Source organism: Megalops cyprinoides, chromosome 1 (assembly GCF_013368585.1).
Source record: "Megalops cyprinoides isolate fMegCyp1 chromosome 1, fMegCyp1.pri, whole genome shotgun sequence".
NCBI lineage: Eukaryota > Metazoa > Chordata > Actinopteri > Elopiformes > Megalopidae > Megalops > Megalops cyprinoides.
In genome coordinates this window covers 70,145,468-70,171,031 of record NC_050583.1, presented here as the reverse complement: position 1 = coordinate 70,171,031, position 25,564 = coordinate 70,145,468, and the positions used below count along the sequence as shown (strand labels likewise).

At 39.6% G+C, this 25,564-nt stretch overlaps 1 protein-coding gene across 2 annotated transcripts; it reads right to left on the bottom strand.

The window, feature by feature from the left end:
- Positions 1-1,005: 1,005 nt before the first annotated feature.
- On the bottom strand, positions 1,006-19,414 carry LOC118786737 (cilia- and flagella-associated protein 36-like). Of its 2 annotated transcripts, none has more exons than XM_036542031.1 (10): positions 19,118-19,414; positions 18,503-18,567; positions 17,510-17,611; positions 10,826-10,940; positions 10,554-10,641; positions 7,361-7,505; positions 6,813-6,918; positions 4,364-4,500; positions 3,871-4,026; positions 1,006-1,089 (listed from the first exon to the last, which is right to left on the bottom strand). In XM_036542031.1, exons 1-10 carry the CDS (start codon positions 19,218-19,220, stop codon positions 1,006-1,008), a joined length of 1,101 nt encoding a protein of 366 aa, XP_036397924.1. In that variant the 5' UTR covers positions 19,221-19,414. The 2 variants fall into 2 exon arrangements, with proteins under 2 accessions (XP_036397924.1, XP_036397932.1); XM_036542039.1 differs by lacking the exon at positions 1,006-1,089 and adding an exon at positions 2,684-2,924 and having other exon boundaries at positions 19,118-19,220.
- Between the last annotated feature and the right edge of the window lie 6,150 nt (positions 19,415-25,564).

The window sequence follows — 25,564 nt, the reverse complement described above, 5'->3', positions numbered from 1 at the left end:
CTGCTTTGACAAGTACTATCAGGACCAATTTGCCAGACCAAACTGGTCTAGTGTATTGAAGCCTTAAGAAGACATTTAGGGAAAAATGCTATAGGCCAGCAACCTAAATGTCTTCTTCCAGCAATGCATTTTCTTTATTACACAAAACAAATGTGTAATGAAGATCAAATCCTCTAATTCAACTGGATTCAGCTACCATTCAAACATGTGAAACAATTCCCCTGATGATGTGCCCCTGTCCAAACAAAACCCAATCTCTACAGTATCAGCCTCCATAAATACACATTTATACACATCTCCACTACCAGCACATGAATCTGTGCAGATAAAGCATTTTTTAAATACTTGTGGTGGTCATCACAAGGTTACATCACAGTATAGCTGCATTAGAATCATGTGACCCACAAGGTTCTTGTATTCAGAGTCTCTACCCACAACAAGTTACACCACATTACAGGTGAATTGGTATTCACTTTTAAATATTGGCTCATACCAGTTAGATGTTTAGTCTTAAAAAGACTCATCAAAATCAACTTAATATGTTCTCTTTTTTTTGTTTGTTTCCCAGTTTACAACAAACAATACATTTGAAACTCCACTGCATACCTTAATTGAATCCACATTGTGGCTTACTATATTATTCACAAGCTAGAGTTATCTGTTATAATTACAATGTTAGATACATTTTTTACATTGGATTGTTCTAAGAATAACCCAAGCAACATTACTTCAGGGTAGTTTTATTTCCTTAGGCAACACTGGTTTCCAACTAGATAAGTGGAAATAAAGTTGAAAAGTAAAATTGCATTTATTGAACAGCATTATTGTCATTATTTGATGATTTAGTACTGTACATTATATACCTCAGCTGAAACTACAGACACTGCAGAGGTTTTAGTGCTGTTTGACAAACAGCATTCAGCTGCAGTTTCATTGTTGTATCCAACTGCAAACTTATGTCCATCCACACTGGAAAAAATTTCTCACTCAAAGCCCATTCCGGTCTCACTTTTTGATGACTTCCTCTTTGAGCTTTGCTGCCAGGTGTTTTCTTTTCTGTATCCTTTTCTTTTCTTCCACAGATACTTCCTTTTAACAGAAGAACAGTAATGTTTAGGTAAGGTATTGATAAGGCAAGGGTTAGAAGGGAAATGATCAAACATGAGCTTGAAAGTCAACTGAAGATGAAAAGCATGGGCCAAGCTGCCAAAGCTGCAATGTTTCACAAAACACTCAGCGTGGATTACAAACTTGGTAAACAGCTATACTATACTGCCATCACAGAGGGGCCGATTCAGACTTGAGATGCACGGATGTAAACTTTGCTTAAGTGCTTCTGCATTCCTCTGATGCTAGTAAGCGCAATCACACATGGGATGCTTGAGCTCCTATGTGGGAGATGTGTGCTTGGGGCAGAGTTTAAGTAATTTTAACGTAAGACATTGCACTATAACACTAATTTGAAAGGGGAGATCAGACAATCTAGGTAACTAGAGGTCAAGAGAGCAAAATATTTACACCCCCCCTCACTGTGACAAAGGCATACACACCAGAGACGGCATGAGATTGACAAACAGACTGTATGCAGTGGTTCCGGCTGGAGATAGCTGCAATTTATGATGCCAGCTCTTTTGAGAAGACTCGAAAGAGGCATAAATCCATTGTGTAATCCCAGTTATGATGAAAATAACCAGTGGTCCGTTGTCTCATTATTCTGTAGACAGGACCTATGCCATGCCCTGCAAGCATTTAAGCAGACACGTCCACAGCTGGGAAGGAAATATTTATCCTTCTGTGAAAACAGCTGAATCATCTGAAACTGCAGAAACCAACCAGCTAGCAAATACAAATATGTATTCATTTTATTTTGTCTGAATAGGCCCAGCAACATGACATAACTTAGTTGGCTACATAGGCTGGCTACATTGAAAGCATTTATCAGATCTGTGCACACAGATTCTAACAGGATTATTGTATAAATACAGCTGCAAATGAAAAAATGCCTACCAGGGACACACAGTACTGTGAGAGAGCTAACACAATTGTCCAATAACAGAAAGTATTTAGGACTACTTTGCAAGCTACTCAATAGCACTTTGCAAGAACCACTCACTAGCTCAGACCACGGACAATCTCCTCTCCTCTTTTATCAGTATCCAGGTGCTTCACCCAGTTCCAGTGCAGGATGCTATACCACGCAGATGCCGTCATAGAATTCCGTTCTACTCAACTTGATTCATATATAAAATTCAACAATATTTGTCAGTATTGCAATTCATATGGCTGATATGTATATACAAACTTTCATACTGTCTGTCGCTTTTGCTGTGTTATTTGCTCAATGAATAATGTGAGACAAAACTTCAAACTAAGTATGTGGTGGTGTGTTTCCTTTTTAAAAATAAAAATATTTGATAGCCTACAGACATTTTTTAACTTCTACCACTTTATGTTTAAGTATTGAAAAGGCTCATCTTGGTTTGAGAACTGCCCTCTGCCTTCTATTTTAGCTTCTCAGAGGTATCTGCTCAGCTTTCATAATTAAAGGGAGTGTCTTACAACTGCATTCTGAACTGAGGATCAATAATTCTATGACAAAATCATTTGGTGACCAGTCTCCAGTTCGGGAGGTATGGTTTGCCAGGGCTATTCTGGACCACCCGTTTTAAGAAATATGGGGGTGTGTAGGTTAAGTCTGAATCCCAAAAACTGAAAAACATGTAAGTTAAGTGCGCTGATGGATATTCAGCACCCTCAAGTCTGAATTGGCCCCAAAGCCATTGGTAAATGCACTACAATCAAATCACACTGTGTGGGTCACCTTTGTTTTTTGTCCCACTAGGGGCGTGCTCACGGTTTTTGCAGCATTGACTTTTTCTTCTGGTATGATATTACGATTGACTTTTTTTGGGAACACCCTCCTTCTGTCCGCATGGAAACAGGAAAAAATGCATTGGCGGAAACAAAAAATACATGAACCTTTCCATGAGAAATGAGAGTTTAAGGGAATAACTGAAAAGGGTTATTTGAAATGCAGAAATAATATTTGTCCAACAATGTCCAAAGTACAATATTTGTTAGCAGAGTAGATAAAGTATTAACTTCCTGTATTTGTATATTGATTGCATGGAAGCTGCTATGTCACAGTGATGTCAAAATAAAATTATGTATATACTTTTAAAAAACTGTTTTTGCTTTGTCATAATGGGTTATTGTCTGTAGATTGACAGACTAAAGAATACATTTAATCCATTTTATATTAAGTCTATAACACAACAAAGTGTGCAAACAGTAAAGGGGTCTGAATACTTTCTAAACCCACTGTATGCAGTTACTGAGTTACAAGAATTTTGGACAGATGTTCACGTCCCGATTTTTTGGTAAGTGAAGAACTTAACAAGTTTTAAACTATATGATAGATATTTTTTGGTGTAGGGAGCTTGCTTATCATGGTATTTCAATGCTCCTTAGTACAATTATTTTAATTGGGAAATTATTACATATACAAATGCAAACTACAAAGTTGCAAAAAATAATATTAATACAGCATGTGTACAGCAGGGAACTGAACTGACCTGAACATTTAATATTTTTTTGCCTGTTAGTTTTCACTTTGACTTGCTTTGAAAAAGTGTAATAAATATGTTTAATAAAAAAACACTGATCTTGTGTATCAATTTACCTAATTGTATATATACTCCACAAAGTGCATCTAAATCACAATCACATATTCGTGCGGTTTATGTATCTGTATATAAAAGCTAAGACCTTAAATATTTTGTGACAGAGTTGTGACACAGAGGAAAAGGGGTTAGATACCAGGTGGATGAACACAGGTAGGAAAAAACGTTTGTAGGAAGGTAGTGTTACCGTAGGACTTGGGGCTGGATTGGGGGTTGATGGGGATTCCTCAGGCACAGGATGTTTGGGTCTTTGCTCCTTCTTCAAGGCCTGCAGCTTGTCCCTCTGCCACCTGAGGTACTGCGCTCGCTGCTGAAGCTGCTCCTGCTGGCCTGCTGACAGCTCCTACACCACGCACATTCAAATGCTTTATTGGAATTTGCTATTAAGCAGTTACACAGTTGGATTCAAGTAAAGAATATCTCACTTTTGATACCATATGTCCACTTATGCTTGCATTCTGTACATAGAAATGACAATTTCTGGCACAGATATCCAAATTCATTCATTAGGTCTTTGTTCCATACACAGATCAAATGAGCTGTTCATTCTAATTAAATATGCTTCCTTTAAGGTTTAACCCATAGCAACTATGTGTGTTTTAATAAACTTGTAAGACACACACACGAAACCAGGTAAAATTGTTTGTCAGACTTAATGTGAATGGCTGAGATATCCTTGCCTCCCTCTGGGCCTCTTCCAGCCATGTCTCAGCTGCCTGGTTCCCACTCTGTTTGGGCTCTGCTGGAGGTGGCAGCTCAGCCCCCTTCACTGGGACCCTCAGCATTCCCAGCACCTTGGTGTCACCACCATTCTGCCCTGCCAAACACAGAAATAAAAGATCATTCATTCTTTCAACGCAGTTGTGCCCCAGTCCGGATCTCTACTCATTACTCATTAGATGCAACACTCATCAGTTCAATTCTATGCTTTTCATATACATCAACCAATAGAAATAGATCATTAGTCTAGATTCCCATGGAAGAGTCTGTTTTTGAGCCTTGGATAAAACAGAATGGGTGTATGCTTGTTTGTCTTATTATTCTGATAAATAAATGAACAGGTCATCCTAATTACAATGGAAATGGGATTTGAATTTTGTTTCTTGTGATTTATAAAATTGTACAACAAATGGTCCATTTGTCTAACTTCAATGCCAGCTTCTCAAATGTATAAGTCCTGACTGCTACTCTACCAGGCTACTCCACTACATAGGGTACAGTCCCCCTCTTACAGCGGGGAAAATAAGTATTGAACGCGTCAACATTTTTCTCAGTAAATATATTTCTGATGGGGCTATTGACATGAAATTTTCAAAGAAAATTTCACGTCAATAGAAAGATTTCAAAGAAAAGACATGAAAGAAATCAAAACAAATAAGTCCATAAATTAAGTTATGTGTAATAAAGTGAAATGACACAGGGAAAAAGTATTGAACACGCTTGCTGAAATTTATTTAATACTTAATAGAAAAGCTTTTGTTGGTAATGACAGCTTCAAGACGCCTCCTGTACGGAGAAACTAGTCGCATGCATTGCTCAGGTGTGATTTTGGCCCATTCTTCCACACAAACTGTCTTCAAATCTTGAAGGTTCCGGGGGCCTCTTCTATGAACTCTGATCTTCAGTTCTTTCCATAGATTTCAACTGGATTCAACTCGGGTGATTGACTGGGCAGCTTTATTTTCTTTCTCTGAAACCAATTGAGAGTTTCCTTGGCTGTGTGTTTGGGATCATTGTCCTGCTGAAATGTCCACCCTCGTTTCATCTTCAGCATCCTGGTAGACGGCAGCAGATTCTTATCAAGAATGTCTTGGTACATTTCTCCATTCATCCTTCCTTCAATTATATGAAGTCTGCCAGTACCATATGCTGAAAAACAGCTCCACACCATGATGTTCCCACCTCCAAACCTCAATGTTGATATGGCGTTTTTGCGGTGATGTGCAGTGCCATTTCTCCTCCAAACATGGTGGGTGCTATGACATCCAAAGAGTTCAATTTTGGTCTCATCTGACCAGACTATATTCTCCCAGTATTTCATAAGCTTGTCCAAATGTTGTGCAGCAAACTTTAAATGATCTTCAACATGCTTTTTCTTCAGCAATGTCTTGCGCGGTGAGCGTGCATAGAGGCCATGGCGGTTGAGTACATTACTTATTGTTTTCTTTGAAACAACTGTACATGCTAATTCCAGGTCTTTCTGAAGCTCTCCGCAAGTGGTCCTTGGCTCTTGGGACAACTCTTCTGATTATTCTTTTGACTCCTCTGTCAGAAATCTTGCAAGGAGCACCTGGTCGTGGCCGGTTTATGTCGAAATGATGTTCTTTCCACTTCCCAATAATGGCCCCAACGGTGCTCACTGGAACATTCAGAAGTTTAGAAATACGTCTGTAACCAATGCCATCAGTATGTTTTGCAACAATAAGGTTGCGAAGGTCTTGAGCGAGCTCTTTGCTTCTACCCATCACAAGATGCTTCTTGTGTGACATTTTGGTAATGAGAAACCTTTTATAGGCCATCAATTAGGACTAAACCAGCTGATATTAATTTGCACTGATAGGGGGGCAGGATAGCTTTCTAAATACTGACAGATTTCAGCTGGTTTCTTGGCTTTCCATGCCTTTTTGCACCTCCTTTTCTTCATGTGTTCAATACTTATTCCCTGTGTCATTTCACTTTATTACACATAACTTAATTTATGGATATATATGATTTGATTTCTTTGTATGTGTGGATTACTTGGGCTGTTACCGACATCTGGTGAAAATTTCATGTCAATAGCCCCATCAGAAATATATTTACTGAGGAAAATGTTGATGCGTTCAATACTTATTTTCCCCGCTGTATATACATGGTGTCTCATGTACTCAGCAAGCCATAAAACAATGAATGTAAACTAAGTAATGCAATTCGTAGTAAAGTTGGGACAAAACAGAAAAACAACTAATATATTTTCTAAGAGGACTCCCAACAGTTTCATAATAAATTTCCATACAGTAACTAAAGAAATGCTGCAATAGTTCTGCGGGATCATGTATTCCCCATAGCTCTGATGGATGCCTAAATGAAAGATGTGGGGATGTGCTTCCTGACAGTCTATCAGAAGAAAGGACCTGTAGATGGACTTACCAGGCTGCTTACTGGGGGCTGGAGGGCAGACTCCGACTGGACCCCTCTGAACACTCTCCCCAGTGCTGGTCACCCTTTCATTGCTCTTCATCATCATTGTGTTCACCTAGGAGGAGGAGGGCACCGAAATTATTCTTCCCTTATTTGTACCTCTAGATTTCAGCACCATACAAGAGCTTTTTTCCCACTCTTTAGTCTAAATAAAAACCAAATATGTCAAACTCTCAGCATCCTATAGATTTTGACAAATTCTCTGATATATTATTATAATCTTTTGCTTTTCACAAAGCTTTAAACCCCTCTGTAAACAAGTAAATTGATAAAGCCATGTTGCAAGTTACTCAAATGACTCAACAACAACAGAAACTAACTAGCTAAGTCAACTTGGGTTTATAAGTTTCAGCAGTGCCTCCCTGCAAATCCCTCCCTCCCCAAAAAATAAAATATCAACAGAACAAGAGAGCTCATTTTATCCCACCCACACCTTAATTTAATAACTCTTCCAGTGTTTTAGTGGCTTGGGCTTCCAGGAAACTGCCAAGACTCACCTGGTTCATGTCTGTTACTAGCACAGGGGGTGAGTCCATGCTCTCCACAGTCATCCTATCAGAGCTGCTGGTGGAGGAGGAGCCTGCCTCCTCCTCTGCGAACATCCTCATGGCCATCTCCTGCTCATATTCCTCTTTTGACCTCCTGAAGCAGCAGACAGAGGGAAGGTCAGCCTGGCAGGTGTCATGATGAAAGGCCTCCAGATGGTCAGTTTGAGACCAGTCGCTTCATGAGTACAGTACTCCATCTGGCAGAGTCAGCTTCTACTGGAGTCACTACAAGCAAACTGAAGTGTATGGACATAGCTTACACATAATGTTCTCATATCTAGGGGCATGACTCTTTTATTTTACATATGTGTGTAGCATGAATAGATGAACTACAGTACAATATAGGGATGACACCAATCAATTAGGAGCACACTGTGATTCAATACAACTTGAGTCAGCTATTTAAAAATAAAAGTGCTGTCAATGTGCAAATCCTTACTGTCAAAAATGATGTCGACAAAATGGTAGGTGAAAAATATCGTCATCAGTCATATCTCTAGTATCTAGAGACCTAGACATGTAACATTCCTTTTACCAATACAATATATCATCATTGGAAAGAGTTGATTATTATAAAATTATTATAAAATTCATTATAAAATTCTCAGAAGCTCTGTATCCTGAGGCCTACTTGCACCTGTGCATTTTAAAGGAAAAGGGACAGACTTCTATGTTGTGTCTGTGTTGATCCTAGTTAAATTTGTATCACAAAGTTTTTGCTCATTATCTGAGAATTGAGTATGGTTTGAACCAAACCTGTCACTGTATAAATGTCAAGCTTCAACCTTAAATACAAATGGAACCATATCAATTAACTGCACTTGCAGCTCTTGCAGTGTAGGACTTGATAAAGTTTACTCAACATGGAGAACAAAACACAAATGAAAAAGGGAGTAATTTTCTTACAGGTACACCTAAAATATTTCAACAATCTCCCTCAGCAAGTTGTGCCAAAGCAACAGTGTTGCTACGAAACGGTATGCCTTAACTTACAAGTTGCTCATTTTAGCACACCGACACAAAGAACACTCAGTCTCTTCCTCTAAGACTACTATTGAATTAATAAGGAACCACAGGGAAACATGCTGAACATAAGCATCTTGCTTTTGGGTGCCAAATGGTATTTTCTTTTAATGACTAAGCGATGTGCATAACTAAATGTCTGCACCGAATGGTAACTTGAAAAGTATAAGTCCTCAGCCCCACAATATGCTGAGGTCAAGTTGTCAGCTCATAAGAGTGTGGTTTGATCCAGGCCATTCTGTGAGAATGTCAATATTACATGACAAGAGGCAACTGAAACTAATACAGGACATCTAGCTAGAGTTGACACAGAAAGATCTGCTTAGTAAGTTTAATTTTAGTTTTCAGGTAATTTCTTATTTCATTTTAATTTCAATTATCATTTGTGGCCAGTTTCAGCTCTGGTACTGAATTAAGGTTCAGACCTTTAGAATAGTACTGGCTTATCAATGCCCCAGAGCTCTGAACAACTTAATAATTGTTTAATGGCTTATTGGTCTAAATCACTGCATTTCCAGGTTGTTTACATCAGAAATTCAGAAAGCAGACCAACATTATATGTACACGCGGGTGCACGCACGTGCGCACATGCACACGCACACACACAAGGCTGGGCCTATAAAACTTGTATTAAAAAAACCAATATTACTGAGGCCATAAGAGGCTTTGTTCAGAGCTACACAAACTTTAATACTTATTTTAAACTAAATTGCATCAGTCCAATTACACATAATGCCCCCTTAGTCTGTGTCCAGTCTCAAACTCCATAATAGGTCAAGGCACCAAGTGCTAACAATCACTGATTTATACGAACCAATCAAACAACCTCACTCTCTATAGCAAAGGGCTGACTGATCCAAATCAGTCACTGATAACACATGAAATCTCTTCACATTTTTGGCTTCATCATTACTGTATATGAAGATAATTGTGCTGTCTGATGCTGAAAACTGTAAGGGGATCAGTATGCTGAGGGTACCTGAATACTAGCCTAACAAATGGTGGTTTTCAGACCTCTGGTAAGGTGTAGAAAAAAGAATGCTTGTCACTATTTCCCATTTTAGTAGTTAATAGCAGTGAAAAGTCAAAATTTAGGAATGGGGAAACCCATCTGCAATAAGGACTGACCCCAATTAATAGGTCAAGGGGGATGTTTTCAATCAATGTGGCCTTGGACAGCTCTCTCTCTAACATTTGTCAATCTGCCTGTTCCTTTGTTTAACCATTATACAATTAAAAACAATAAATTCACAAATGAAACACATTAAAAAGATGGGGCTGATAACTGATATGCAGCAATACTACTATGATATAAGCAAGACCAACTTGGTGTGTGTCTTGTGTGCATGTGCACACAAGTTAACTTCTTGCTCAATTTTTTATTTATTTATTTATATTTTTTTACAAGAGCCATTACATAAGATACATGGATACTAGGATACTAGTGGTGAGGGTTGGGCAGGCTAAATCAGGCACACATGATGTGAAATTTCAGCTGCAATCTAGCAATCCACAGCCACACATACACAGAACTCAACTATCGTGGTTAACAAAATGGTGTAAGAATTGGAAAGACCAGACACACATCAGTTTATGACAAGACTACAGTTCAGGAGTGCTTGCTATAAAACCTTCAGCAAATTGATTACACTAAGTTGATCATATAGCAAATGCATTTTCTTTCCTCTTACTCGATTCTTTGACGTGGAGAGTCAAAGGCCGGAAAATAGATCTAAGCAGTATAATGTTCTAATTCTCTTCTCTCAGGGGTTGAGGGTCTATCACATTAGATACAGATGCCTTGGCGAGTAATGGCTGCTCACTGCATATGTATCTGTCTAATCGCTTTCAGTTTATCTTCATTATCTCAAATGGAGATATAATGCCTTTGATTAGGATCTAATGCTACAAATGCATGATGCTGATCAAAAGCAAGCAGTAAAAGTGCTTCCCGATGTAAAAACAGGTGACAGGTGGAGAATGGCCATTGCAGACAGCTGTGTTAGGCTACCTGAGGCATACTGTTTTTTCTGTAGTACATGTGCTGCTGGGGAAGCTCTCTGAGCTATGTGTACAGACTACAGCCCCAGGCCCCCAGCAGCAGTACCTCACTACTCACTTCAGCACCTCCTTGAGGATCCGCATCTCCTGCTGTTCCATCTCAGTCATCATATCAACTCCATCTGTCAGGCATTCGGGCAGGGTACCTAGCAACCAGGTAGAGGTTCCATCACTCTCAGGGTTATCAGTCATAACTTGTCTTTTTTTCTTGTGAGTGGTGGTGTCCAGCACTTCATAATTCAACAGTGTACCACTGAATCTGTGCGTGAGGACAATGCATGCATGTGCATGTGAGAGGGAGAGACAGGAAGAAGGGGACGACAGAGTTACCGTTTCTCTCCTGTATGACTCGCAGTGCCTGCAGCTGCAGCTCAATGTTCTTCTGCACCATCAGGGACTTGAACATCTGGAAGTCGTCTGTGGCCAGGACTGGCTGGAACACAGTCTGTGGGCAGGAGCACAGGGGACCATGTCACCTTTGAGCTTGTTGGGGCACGCCTGCTAATAGGGAAACCATCACATGATGGCCTGATTACCTTCTGGACACTGGACAATCACTGACAGACAGATTGTCAATGACCACCGGACAATGATGATGTAGTGCAATGCTGCAACACTGGTTTACCTGAAAAGGGTGCTTGGCTGAGGAAATATATCCAACCAAGTTTCAAAATAAGAGAAGTAATGAACCTCAACACAAATAGTTCTATAAAACAACCTGATGATCCTCTGGGAAATGTGCTAGAATATATTTTTTCACATTTCAATCCACCAAATAAAGATGTTTTACTTGCTACAGCATGCTTTGGAAAACAGGGATAAGAATGCCAAGCAGAGAATCAAAACCTATACCCCATGACCAAGACTTAACAAGGAATCTGCTGCTGCACAGATCTCATCCAGCATCTACTCAAACATATCTGACAGTTAGCAGTACTGTACATGGTGATGTCCTGTTGAAACCATCTTTCTTGGTTCTCTATGCAAGCAGCACAGATAGGCTGAAAGCTCTTACAGTTCTCACTGTATCTCACCTCTCTCCTACTTTGTGGAAGTGGAGGGGATGGTGATTAATTAGGTCAACACTGTCCTCTCTATATGGCTTGAGGCCTGAGCTCTGTTCACTTGGTAACTTAAATACTCCTTCCAGCTTTCTGTGGCTCAGATAAGTACTGCAGGATGAAGCAGGTTCCAAGTGTCACTTTCTGACAGGAATAGCTCCCTGGGGCAGTTCTGTATCTCAGTTCAGAGCCGAAACACTAATCTTATAGTCACACTGGAATTATGTTACGTATTTGAGGGTTAACTCTTTCATGGCTCCATTCAACTCTTTCAACAGGAAATACAGAAAGGGGTAAATGGAGAATAATTTGTGCTGATGAGTATATTGAAATTATCTGTTCATAATTTTGCATGTACTCCATCAAAGACATTACATCATTCACTGATGACCACACATTTGCACATCAGTAAAGCTGCCAATGTACTCTCCCTGACTAAGGATGGGAATTGATAAGATTTTATTGATACCAATGCCATTATCGATTCTGCTTATTGGTCCGATCCTTTATCGATTCCCTTATTGATTCCTGATCAATTTTCTGTGTGGGGAAAAAAGTAGGCCTACACAGTTTTTAAGTATCAATGGAACTGTTTTATTATCTCTGAGTCTGAACACAGTGTCTACCTAATAACATTTGAACATGTTAAAATAAATTACAATGCTCCTTTGCTTAAAAGGATCTAACTTCAAAAACAGATATAAAACTGACTGATAAAATAAAGAATTCTAACTAGCTAGCTAACTAAAATTGCGAGGCAAGTTGGCAACGACCACCAACACTGCAGCAAAGCCTATGGTTTGCGCTGTTTATGGCTGTTCCAACCGATCAAATCAGGGAAAAAAACAAGGGCTACTTTCAAGTCCCAAAAATAGTGGTACACAAAGGGGAGAAACAGTGGCAGACATGGATCAAAAACCTCCATCTTAAGTCTGGTGGAGTGGAGTCTGACAATGCTCGTGTATGTATGCAGTGACCACTTCCTGAAAAGTAAGGCTAAAGTCATTTTGCTACCTACATAGGTAGCTAAAACTGACAAAAAATACAGACAAGGGTGGTGATATCGCCGGAAACATAGCTAGCTACATCTGTGGAACTCCTAATACTTATTACACAACCCACAATACCGATTGCATTGCGTCTGTGGGAAGGTAACATTCAATTCCTAACAATCTGGTTTGCAAGGGTTCTTTTTTTCAGGAAGTGAGTATAGCTGAAGAACATACACAACAGGGTGATAATATTGCAGCTGTAGCTAGCTATGTTTCCTGCAATATCACCACCCTGGTCTGTATTTTTTGTCATAAGAGAACAAATAGGTGTAAATGTGTAATTTCAGAAAACACGTACAAATACAACAAATTTATTGAGCTGAATGCCTTTTTGACACCGCCTACAAATCTAGCCACATTGGGCCCAGACACTTCTTTTTCTCCTGGTGTTTTTTAGACTTGGCATAATTTTTAAAACGGTGATCTCAGCCACCATCTGTATGTTGCAACAATGACACAAGGCTTTACTGTGACAGCCTGTAACAGGTTTTAGCCATTCAGTAAAATTGGGGCTGCTTTCCCACTCATTCCTGTATGTTTGTTGGCGATGGTTACTTTTTGGCTGTTCCAACAACGACTCTGTCCTCCTCTTCGCCTCTCCCCTATCCTCACCTTCCTGTTCAGCGCTCATTTTCTTTACTTTTTTTCACATGGATGCAGTAATCTATCTCTCATGCAAACTTCAAATGAGCTCATTTAACTTGTAATATTACAATGATAACTGCATTGCACTGGGTAACTATAGTACTGCCCCGTAAGTTACTGCATTCAATATAAAATACCTAAAATTTCTGAACTGTAAAGAGGATTTAATTAATGGTTAAGTTAATGACAGCTGTGCTTGTGAGTCACGTTCATCATCACAACAAGCATGACTGGCTGGAAAGACGTCACGTGAGAAGAGATGCGTAAACACAGATGTAGAATGCATATTTTACTAACCTGATCATGTTGGGAAATGAATTAAAATGAGATAGTATTATCGTACAATTATCGTACATAGTATTATAGTACAATTAGTAGTTGCAATCATTCTAGGCTAAGTGTCACAAAATGATCAAATTATCATACAGTATGGGACTTTTGGCATTACTGATCGTTCATTGCACAGAGGACAACATTATCTTACAAATACGATAATTATCGTACATCTGGCAATGCTGCTCAGAACCTGCCTCCAGCTGCCAGCCCTCCATCTGGAAAAGCGCACCGGTTTGGGACGTCATATGCAAAGAACCCATGTGCAACTGTCAGAAAAACATGCCAGCAAAGATAAAAGGAATTGATAACCTCGGAGGCGCACGATCCCGATGGATCGGACAATTTGGAACCGGTTCAAAACTAGAGCGGGTTCTCGAATCCCATCTCTATCCCTGACACTGCAAATCTGACAATGCAGTCATAAAATATTTCCTATTTTGTGAGCAAACAAGACTTCAAAACATTAACAAGAAACACAGAGATTGATTTTCAAATTCTTTTTACCACTGTCCTTCTGCAATGTTGAACTGGAATGACCACACATTCTGGTAAGATCTGACCCATCTGGACCCCTTGTCATTCCCTTCTTTAAATGAATAACCAGACAGGGTCTTTTTTTGCCTTTGGTCTCAACTATTTCACAATGGACAATGCTTGATTTTTTGTATATCTTCTGACCTTGATCTTATACCCAACAAGGGTATCCTATTTCCAACACTTCCATTTGCATAATTCACATGATTAGTTTATACCTATCTGTGATGTGCCTCAACCACTAAGGAGGACAACACTGAATTCACATGGGAACATGCAAGGGTATGGGCTAGGTAAAAACAGATAAGCGTGTAGATAGAAAAATGTTGGAACAATATGCAATTAAAGATACCTTAGAGCTTCTTTTTCCAGCTTCATTTATTGGCTTATCAGAGGGCTTCCAGGCATCAGTTGTAATGACATGCATCTCCTGTACATTACTGCCTACCCGTTACAATGTGACTATTTCTACATTTGTGAAAATTTTGAGCAAGTCAAACAGGACGGGATTAATTGGGGACTGATTTTATATGGATGGAGTTTAAAAACTGTCCTGAGGATTTACATAGCAGAGATTTATCATAAGTGTTAATTGGGTTTGCATGTTTTGATTTCATACACATTCTGTAACTTATAACAGAATCCACAACACAGCAGTCTGGGTTAAATACCTTGTGCAGGAGTGTGAAAAAAGTGACTCACCCTAGATTTGAACCCAAGGACCTTCTGAGTATGAGTGCACTTTCCATTGGTACACACTGTGGTCCAACCATTTCCCTGCCTCTTCAAACTATGCTGTGAACCTAAGGGTGTACTCACACTAGGCCTGGTTGCCTTGTACCATGCCCGAGCACGATTGTCCCCCCTCTCCATTCCCCTGCTGGCCTGCGCTCACATTGCGCTTAACGTTCTGGGCCAAAGCACGCTTACGTCATCACGATGCGAGCTTCTTGTGACGAAGAGAAGCGCTCTAGCACAGCACAATGGAGTTCATGATTGCACTTTGTGGTTTACACAGCGATTTTCAGCTAATCGTGCTGCAGGTATAAGAAGATTTTTACAGAGGCAAGATGCCGTTTCAGTCATTATGCTAAGGGACAGACCAATATTTTGTGTCAGATTACAGTAGCCTAATCACAATAATGTTAGCTAATGTTAACCAGTGAGGGCTACTACTTGTGTGTGCGCTACTGTCATCATTACAACAACAAATATCTTCTATTACTGCTTGGATAGTACACTTTTCAATTCATTTGAGAATATTTGGGTTAATAACGGGTCTGGTTCTCACCTTATTAATGAACATGAATTGTAGTCAGCGAGTAAAGCTCCAAATTCCTCCTTCACCGTCAGCTGCCTCCGTAAAAATCTTCATATACGTGCAACACGCTTAACTGAAAATCGCTGTGTTGCATAATCAACGCTAACAGGCTGGGGAGCTAACGTTAGCTATCTAGTGATTGATTTGACAAACATAGCTAGTTAGCTAACAGGCTACCTGTCTGAACGATTGTTGAAGACTAGTTACTTAAACAGGTTGGCTGCTTCATTTGTGATACTCTGACTAAGCCCTGAAAACAGCAATGCTTATATTGTCATGTAAAGTATGGTTATTTATTTTGCTTGCTTGTAATCAAGCTAATGTGGGATCCAGAGTTATTTTAAGGTATAGATCATTTTGTAGGTGGCCAGATTGTTTAGGAAGTCAGCTAGGTAATCAAATAATGGTTTAAAGGATTTATTATGACTGGGCATGTAAGTAACAGATATCCAGCTAACTGTTGCTATAATAGATATATTTATTAAATGGGAGAGTCACATCATTAACGTCATGTTTGAGTTCCGTGCCCGGGCACGGTTAGCAATCACACTGATGCGTACCGTGCCCGAGTACAACTGAACCATGCCCGAGCCCACCTCTTCAAGCGGGCCCGGGCACGGTTCAGCGTACCGTACCCAGGCACGGTACGGAGCGATTACACTAATCAAACGAACTAGACTTTGGGGGTTTAACGTGCTCGGGCATGGTACGGATTGCCTAGTGTGAGTACACCCCAAGACACTTCTGTCCTGGTGACAGGGTTGAATAAATCAACACCACAAAGCAGTGGGGTATTTGTAAGAAGCAAGGAATTCTGATAAGCAGAGCAGGAGGACAGCCAATTTTCAGCTTGAATGCTGACTTGCCAGGATGCGGACGGACTCTGAGCACTGGTGACAAACTCATAGCACTCTCTCACCAGCCCTGCTCCACATCACCAGTGAGAGAAAGGCAGGATCATCAGCTGTGCCCTCATCTCCCCGGTCTGTGTGCCAACAATCTATAGGGCTGCCCCCGACCAAAGATTTTCCGAGTCAACCAGTGGTCATTAGTTCAAGCCATTAGTTGACTAGTCGTTTCACGTTTATGATGTTAAATTAATTATTTAAATATATTTTTTTTGAGTCATCAGAAAATGGTTTGAGTTCCAGGGCTGAGAAAGAATGTTATAAGTAACATTGTTAACACTGTGTAACGGTGTAATTAACCGTTTAGCGCGTATGCTAAAACCAGTGCGATTAGAACACTAGATCGTAAAAATTCTAGCTAATTTTAGCTTTGAGGAAACAGCGATTTAATATTTTAAAAATATTGCAAATGGTGACTGAAAACAGGGGTTACTACGTTTATCTGTGAAATACGCATATCACATAATGGTATGCGTACTGCCAGACCTAATGGGATTGTGTATCTGTGCTTTACAACGTAACCACCATGAAACAGGGTGGGGGGGGCAGGGGGATATCTCTCTATATCTCGAGGGGATTGAAAAAGCAACCTTTTGGTTACGACTCCTGCTCCTTAACCACTATGCTACATTGAATGAATTTAAGGCAGGCAGTGACATTTGTGCGCAACAATAAAAAGAACGGCTCTCAAGTATGACTCGGGTCCCTTTGTTCGTACAAAAGAGCTGTTCAAAAGACCCGGATCGGTCGCGAACGTCTTTTTTCTGCAACTAACCGACCAATGAAAACTTGGTCGACCAAGACTCTTCTCAACAACTAACGGTTTGGTTGACTATTAGGGGGCAGCCCTACAACAATCACATAGATGGGAACACAGCTTATGGTGCATTCAGATATATGGATAGTCGGACTTGCCTTTGCACATATGATAACTGTTAGTCTTAAAATACCTGTGGGGTGTTTTCCATAGCAAATGTACTGATCTACTTCAAACAGATTTTTCTGTTCTTCTGGCGATATGGCCTTCACCTATCTTTTTCCTGAAATTACAGCACAAAACAAACCCCTTGATAATCCTTAATCAAAGTGGCACTGAATTGGCAAGTGTACATGTTAATGACAGATAGGCTTTCAAGATAAAAATCATGGCAGCTTACCTGTAATGCTTTTGACCTCGCGAAAGGAGATGAGCAAGCTTCCAAGAACTGCTCTTCGTTGATCCCCACCTCCTGCATGTAGTGTTCAAGCAACTTCTCTACCTGCAATACAAACTGACCTCAATGCCTTTTCCTTGAACTTTCCTCTTGCTGAGATTTTGTAAGAAGGTTTTTTCTGCCTGCAGCCATCAAACTATACAACTCTTCCCCTCTCCGCTGCAACATGGGATTGACTGGCACCCGATGCCCCGTGCTGTCCCCCCCCCACACACACATAATCTTTGCACATGGGACAATAACTGTTCTCTAGCTATCTGGTCAGGATTTGCACTATACAGTTATCATTGTTATGCACATTGTATAACAATAACTGTTTTTCTACCGCACTTCATACTGTATAATAGCAATAACCTTACTCTCGTTTATTCTTGTTTCATAATTCATTATATACTATGCATATAATCATAGCACAAGGATAACTTCTCCATCTCACTATTCTCATTTATTTATTATATGACAACTACAGAAGTACTGCACAACGCATAATTGCACAAACATCTTTCTATTTGTTGTATTTTATACCTCTCTATTTATTTTATTCAAATTATTCTTTTGTTGTTTTTGATGTGTGCCGGACGGTGCAGTTGTGACACTCAAATTTCCTTCGGGATTAATAAAGTATTTCTTATTCTTATTATTTTATTCTTAAAGGCACACTGCATACTCAATGGTGGTGTTGTCACCATGTGACATCAGGTATAGAGATGCAGAAACCATGCTTCACTAAAAATGTTCAAGTAAGGTTCTCACTCTCTGTCATCATTAATGATTGTATGGCACTTATTGTATATAATCAGGGATGTTCCCAGGTTTCCCCATCCAAATTCACCATCTGGCTCTGAATTTCTGTGAGTAATGCAGGCGTCCTCAGGTGGAAACAGTATTTGGTATTATTGGTATCTTCCCAATTTTCCTTTTCGTCTAGTTACTTACCAGTTGCTTGTACTGCTGGTGGATCTCCGTATAGGTCAGCTTGTTTTCATCTTCATCATCAAAGACTGAAACAAAATAAAACAGGTCTGAACAGCGCCCCTACACAATTCAAAACAATGTAATCCAAGGGCAGGCATGTAAAAAATCCACACTCCCGACGTAGTAAACGACAAAGGCCTGATGGAATGGTTTGATCTGAACCATTAATTCATCCCGGCGTCATTTGACTACTTCAGAAAATGCAGTCATTTAATTCACGATACAATGACGGAACCGATTAAAACGGCCTGTTACCATTTCGCTTGAGAAACAAAGCAGCCTCATTGCTGTGGCAACATTCCACGCCCCCCATTTCCGAAGTTCTGGCCGCAGCTAGCTAGCTCACTAAATCTGTTAGACCCCAAATTATCGATCCCCTTCTGATGTTGCTAGCAAGGTGTACACATTTGCAATCACGTTTTTTGACAAACGTAAAGAAAGTGGACAAAGCTGATCTAGTAAGCGATCGAATCGTTTAAACTACCCACCAAAATAAACATGCAACATGTCTTCGTGTACTTACTGCGGTGGCCACCTATACAGCCCAATCCAAGACAAAAAAGTAGAATTGGTTACCTGCACATTTGTGCTCCATGAAGTCTGTGACTGGTATAACCCATTCTGGACTCCCAAGGTATCCGGCGATGCTCTCCACGACCCACTCACTATCATCGGCCATATTTAAAAAACACTGTTTAGTGTTTTGAAGCGAACACAATCTTGTCTTCTACTTGAACTCAGCTGCACATCCTATGTTTAAGTACTCAGGTACTTGTCACTTGGCAGCTCCGTCTCGTTTTAAGTGCAATGGAAGAAAATCTGGAAACGCCACACACATGCATATCGAACTACCCGGATGGATTCACTCCTAATCGGCTCCTATATGGAGACCTATTACGTCAGCACTCTAAGGCTCACCCTAAGCAAAGAGCCGTTGTTTGCTAGTCGAGACCATTTGATGGGGCACTGTACGTGGCGAGAACGGACAAGCTTACAATGCAGATGCAGACAGAAGAATCATTATTTGTTTTTCCTAATGTGATGCATGTCTTCTGTCTGTCGTTGACGTACTATTCGGTTTCATGAATGTAAACAAAGCAAGATTTATTCTTCCTGCTCCTCCAGTTACATAATAAAACGGAGCACAAAATATCAACGAATTAGTCGCATTAAAGTACTAGCACTGAAATCACCGTACTAGAAGTCACTGAAATGATATGTATGGAGGCATAATATCACTTTTGTACACTTTATTTTGCGTAAGTACAATGCTAACACAATTTTTCCCATATAAACCCCATGAGCATTTCTGTAATATTGAAGTTCCAGTGCAGTTTTTGTATGTAGTTTTATATGCAGAAAATGCATCACGGTAAATGATCTAACTGCCAGTCTGAGCAAAAGTCTTGAGGTGACTGCTGTCAACGTCAAGAAACATTTTTATTTCTATAGGCTGAGTTGGGGGTTGCCAGGTATGTTTTATGTAATTGGATGAGATTTACGTCGTGATCTGGAAACTCGAAGTTCGAATACCCCATCAAAGAAAGGTAAGGTTCATGTCATCTGGCACAATTACACTGTGTGTACATTATATTTGTAAATAATCAAAGGTAATCAGAAATGTGTACCGTGTGGGTTCGTTTTTCTTTTCTTTCTTTCTTTTTTTTTTTTTTTAACAAAACAGATGGTTTTTACGTGTTGTAAACTTTGAAACGAAATGGTAATTTTCAGTTATAACTCTCCAAAATACCATAGACAATGAGCTGCTGCAGTTATCGATACGGAAACTCAAAATAAACGCTCAGAAGTCAGGTAACTACATTCAAATCTCTTAAGACTATGGCCTATTGATTGATTGATTGATTGATTGATAATGTGGAGATGGAAAATCTGCGTTTGTGTACTCTAATATTAACAATGATAAGCACATTCCTTTTCAGAAGCATTTTAGGTATATAGGCATTCATAATCATTCATTAATTCATTGCCACTAATTACCACTGACATCAGCTGTTAATTGAGCCAGCAATATGTCCTAATTTCTCATGTTCTTCAACAATTAATGCTACTTGTTAAAAAGTACTGTAAAACTTAGTGATTGGCTACACATCTCATTGTATTGTCTTACGTAGCATATACAAAGGTGTTATGTTGCAATATTATGACCACAAGGGGTGAAGCACTGTTACTCCATAACATTTTGTGGGCCATGGTCTGGGCACAAAGCATTCTGCCCTCCCCTCATCCTGCATCCATCCTTTATGCCTTTTCTCACTCCTCCTATCTCAGACCCCAACTTCCAACTCCTCCCAGGCTCCTCCTTCAAGATCACCCCATCTTCCATTTGATACACCATTATTTAATTTTTTACCATTTTTTACCACCATTTACCCCACCTAGAAAATCCCATAAACATCATAGTCATCAATTGTATATTATTCTTAAACATAACACTTCTGAAATTTCCCGTTAATTCCACTCGACACCTATATGATTTTTAAACATAATTAAATAATACAGAGTTCATTTTATTTTTAAGCATATATGCCTGGAATATCACCATTATTTCCAGGCCCACGTTTAAATAATAAAAAGGGTTAAATAACTCAGTTAGCCAGACAGCGGTGCTGCAGACTGTAAGAAGGCACACAGATATCTATGTGCCATAAGCTACAAGGTTAGGCCTTAAAACAAAGGGTTAATGTAAGAACTAGGCCCCGTCTGGACACAGCCCAGGAGATGGGCCAGAAGAACTAAACCCGGCAAAGGGGGGCCATTAGCTCAGCACTACTATGATGGGCAACTATGACAAATTGCAGTAAATCCACATACAGTTTGTAAGCATTTGTCAGCTAGGCCAATGCAGGCAATCAGCTGTTATTTTCTAGCTGTATAACTCATAAAAGAAAATATAAAACTAAAATGGGATGCATATGTTAAATGGGGCAAAAACAGGCTGACATGCTGTAGGGGCATGTCAATGGGAGGAGATACAATAAGCGAAGGTGGCATGACTATGAGTCAGAGGAAAAAGATACAATAAGCGTAGACCGTAAACCAATAGGAGAAGAGAAGGGAGAGAAGATACAATAAGCATAGACTATGAACCAATAGACGTGAAGGGAGAGAAGATACAATAAGCGTAGACCATGAACCAATAGGAGAAGAGAAGGGAGAGAAGAGACAATAAGCGTAGACTATGAACCAATAGGAGAAGAGAAGGGAGAGAAGATACAATAAGTGTAGACTATGAACCAATAGACGTGAAGGGAGAGAAGATACAATAAGCGTAGACCATGAACCAATAGGAGAGGATGGCATGACTATGAAACAACAAAATAGCGCACAAAGGTTCTGGGGTGACGTCCAAGGAGGGGCAATGCTGAAGGCAGTGTTCCTTCTTCAAGGTTGCATATCCTGACATCAACTGTCCTGCAATAGCTTTCAAATACTAGAATAACCTAGAATAACCCCTGGCCTTACCCAAACCCATAATCATACAGAATCACAGCATATTAATAACAGTATTTAATGCTTTTCCAATAGCGGCACTTTAATCAATACTATAATTAAATGCTTATTAATTGTAGTGCTTATGTAGTAAATCAACAGTATCATGTAATGCTTATTATTGTAGTACTTAATATAATGCCTTTCATTAATAACAGTGCTTTAGTGCATACTAGTGCTTTAGGCCTCACATAAGGCCTCACATTCTCCACCACAATGTTCAATTGGGTTGATGTCCGGGCTCTGGTTGGGCCACTCAAGGACATTCACAGAGTTGTTCCTAAGCCACTCCTGCATTGTCTTAACTGTGCGCTTAGGGTCATTGCCCTGTTGGAAGGTCTACCTTCAGCCCAATCTGAGGTCCTGAGTGCTCTGGAACAGGTTTTCATGAAGGATATCTCATAATTTGTTCCGTTCAGCTCTCCCTCAACCCTGATCAGTTTCCCAGTCCCTGCCACTGAAAACACCCCCATAACAAGATGCCGCCACCACCATGCTTCACCTTTGGGATATTATTGCGCAGGTGATGAGCGGTGCCTGGTTTCCTCCAGACATGACGCTTAGAATTGAGGCCAAGAGACCAGAGAATCTTGTTTCTCACAGTCTGAGAGTCCTTTAGGTGCTTTTTTGCAAACTCCAAGCGGGCTTTGATGTGCCTTTACTGAGGACAGTCTTCCGTCTGGCCACTCTGCCATAAGACCCAGAACGGTGGAGTGTTGCAGTGATGGTTGTCCTTCTGAAAGTTTCTCCCATCTCCACACAGGATCTCTGGAGCTCAGCCAGAGTGACCATCAGGTTCTTCGTTACCTTTTTTACCAAGGCCCTTCTCCCCCGATTGCTCAGTTTGGCCAGGCAGCCAGCTTTAGGAAGAGTCCTAGTTGTTCCAAACTTCTTCCATTTAAGAATTATGGAGGCCACTGTGCTCTTGGGAACCGTCAATGCAACAGATTTTTTTTTTGTAGCCTTCCTCAAATCTGTGTCTCGGCATGATCCTGTCTCTGAGCTCTGCCGGCAGTCCTTCGACCTCATGGCTTGGTTTTTTCTCTGAACAAACAATGGAATTTACCACAGGTAGACTCCAAACAAGGTGTGGTAACATCTCGAAGATGATCAAGACAAATGGGATGTGATAGCAGTGTCATAGCAAAGGGTCTGAATACTTATGTCAATGTGCTATTTCAGTTTCTTATTTTTAATAAATTTGCAAAAACCTTCTGCTTTTACTTTGTCATTATGGTATCATCACAGTATTTAGTGTAGATTGATGAGGAAAAAAATGAATTTAAACGATTTTAGCATAAGGCTGCAACATACCAAAAAGTGAAGGGGTCTGAGTACTTTCTGAATGCACTGTATTTTTTATTCTCAATAAAGTTCATTGTGTGTTTCTTCTTCCTTTTGTGTGATTTGTTTTAAAAAATATTATTGTATGTAATACATCTTTTAAGTATGTACATACATGTGACCTTTAATTAAATATTACAGAATGTTATTCCTTATCTGTCACTTAGAATTTATCATAATGTTCCACAAACATAAAACTTGTTGTAACAGCTATGCATAGAATTGATAGTTTCGATAAAGCTAATACCAATTAAAAATCAGTCACTGAGGTCAAAAAGGTAAAGGGTCTGTGGTAAAAATGTTACAGGTGTCTCTGGTCTTCCTGGTGTGATCAATTGAGTCTGTCACTGTTCAACTCTATCACACTTTTTAGACAAATTATCTCTATGGGTTTGGTCATCAGGCCAATTAAAATCTTTCCAAGATGCGTAGAGTCTCTGAGATTTGCAAGAGAACAACTTTGTTTGATTTTGAACATTAATCTGAGAAAACCCCCTGTCCCTGTAAATTACTGTAGCTGCATTGCAAGACCTCATTTTTAAACGTGCCATGTCACTATTGTTCATACAGAAAGTTTCTAACTCCCCAATGCTAACATATTAAATCAAGGAATTGATGTTTTCCCAAGTTAATATGCACAGTAACTGAATTAAAAGTTTGATGTTATTGTTTTTGTAGTTGCTATTTGTTATTTACTTGCTTGTTTCCTGTTACCTGACTTAACTTGCCACATTATGACACTAAATACCACTGTAAATACCCAGCATGGTTGAGTAACAACTGCCTGTCCACATAACTGTATTTGCCATTATACTGGAAATATCTGTACAAACCTGTTGTTAGCATTCCTCTACTTAAAGACTGTGCTACATGCTGAAAACTTCTTACTGGGTGAAAGCCCAGGTTGTGTCTTTTCTGATTTTTGACAGGTGATTTACAAAGGGTGATAAAACCGGCCTCACTTTCTGTTTGTTTACTCCCAGCTCACTTTAATCACCTTTATCCAGGACCTGCTAATCCCACTATGACCTTTGATGTAATTTCTTTGGTGTGAATTATAAAACAGTTCATAGTGTTTTATAATTAATAAACCATGGTTCAAAAATCTGCCTGCTTTCTGCAATCAAATCTAAGATATGGTCATTAATCTTTATTAAAGGAAGGTCAGACTTGGAGATGTCAGAAGGCAGTTTCCAGCAACAGATGCAGCCAGGTAAACGCTAATCTGATATACGATTGAAGCCTAATCCAGGCAAAGAGCAAAAGATTTTGATTTATCCATCTGCCTTTATTGGTGTGGTTGATGAAGGGACTTAGCTGGCCCTTCAGGTAACAGAGAATTAACATGCACTGATTGTCTGACATACTTTATAGTTTGAATTACTTTCAATTTCATGGTAAATATTCAGAAATGTCTAGCACTACAGTAATTAATTGAGGAAACAATCCCATTTAACCAGAATCTTATGACAAGGTGCTGTCATAGAGTAAGTAGAGATGGAAAAGATGTACCTTGGAACCTCAAATAATGACAGATGAAGATAAAATGGGATCTCTGACATGGACTTAAATGCAGTTAACGTGGATTTAAATGTTTTACTACAAACCATGTGTTATCCTATGCCACGTCTGTCCATAAAATTAACTGAGATGCTGACTGTCTACATTGAAATAATATTTAGTTCTTAATTTTACAGACTTAGGACAAATGTTTCTTTTGAGACTGGGACCAGTTTCATTTGTTGATGTGTTGTTGGTCATATGAATGTAGCAACACAGTGTCTTCTATTTGCATAGCAAAAAATGACAATATCCAGGCAGAGTTTTTGTTTGTACTGGGGTGAGTTTGGATGTCAGCCTTATCAGATCAAAAAGAAGCACAAATGCCAAACCACAGATGTATGACATGGATATATGGATGAGCACTCTGCAGACCTCTGAAATAAATGGCTTCAAAAATGATCATTAAAGGATTTCATTTATTAAGTCAAGTAAAAAGTGAACATATCGATTTCATTCAGAAGCACACACAAGATTATATGATAAATATACATTCCTTCACATTTTAACCTACAGTGTATTGCAAAAATGTTTGGTTAGGGTTAAAATTCCTAAAGGCAGGTCATGTTAGCATGTAACATGCCAAGGTTGATAATAAAGTTTGATAGA

Bases quoted from the DNA above. Each gene is read 5' to 3' on its own strand.
- LOC118786737 (XM_036542031.1), bottom strand. From the start codon at position 19,220: ATGGCCGATGATAGTGAGTGGGTCGTGGAGAGCATCGCCGGATACCTT. The intron at 10,941-17,509 runs GTAAGCTGCCAT...TCCTGCCCACAG, and splicing joins CGAGGTCAAAAGCATTACAG to ACTGTGTTCCAGCCAGTCCT. The intron at 4,501-6,812 runs GTAAGTCCATCT...TGTGTTTGGCAG, and splicing joins AGCCCCCAGTAAGCAGCCTG to GGCAGAATGGTGGTGACACC.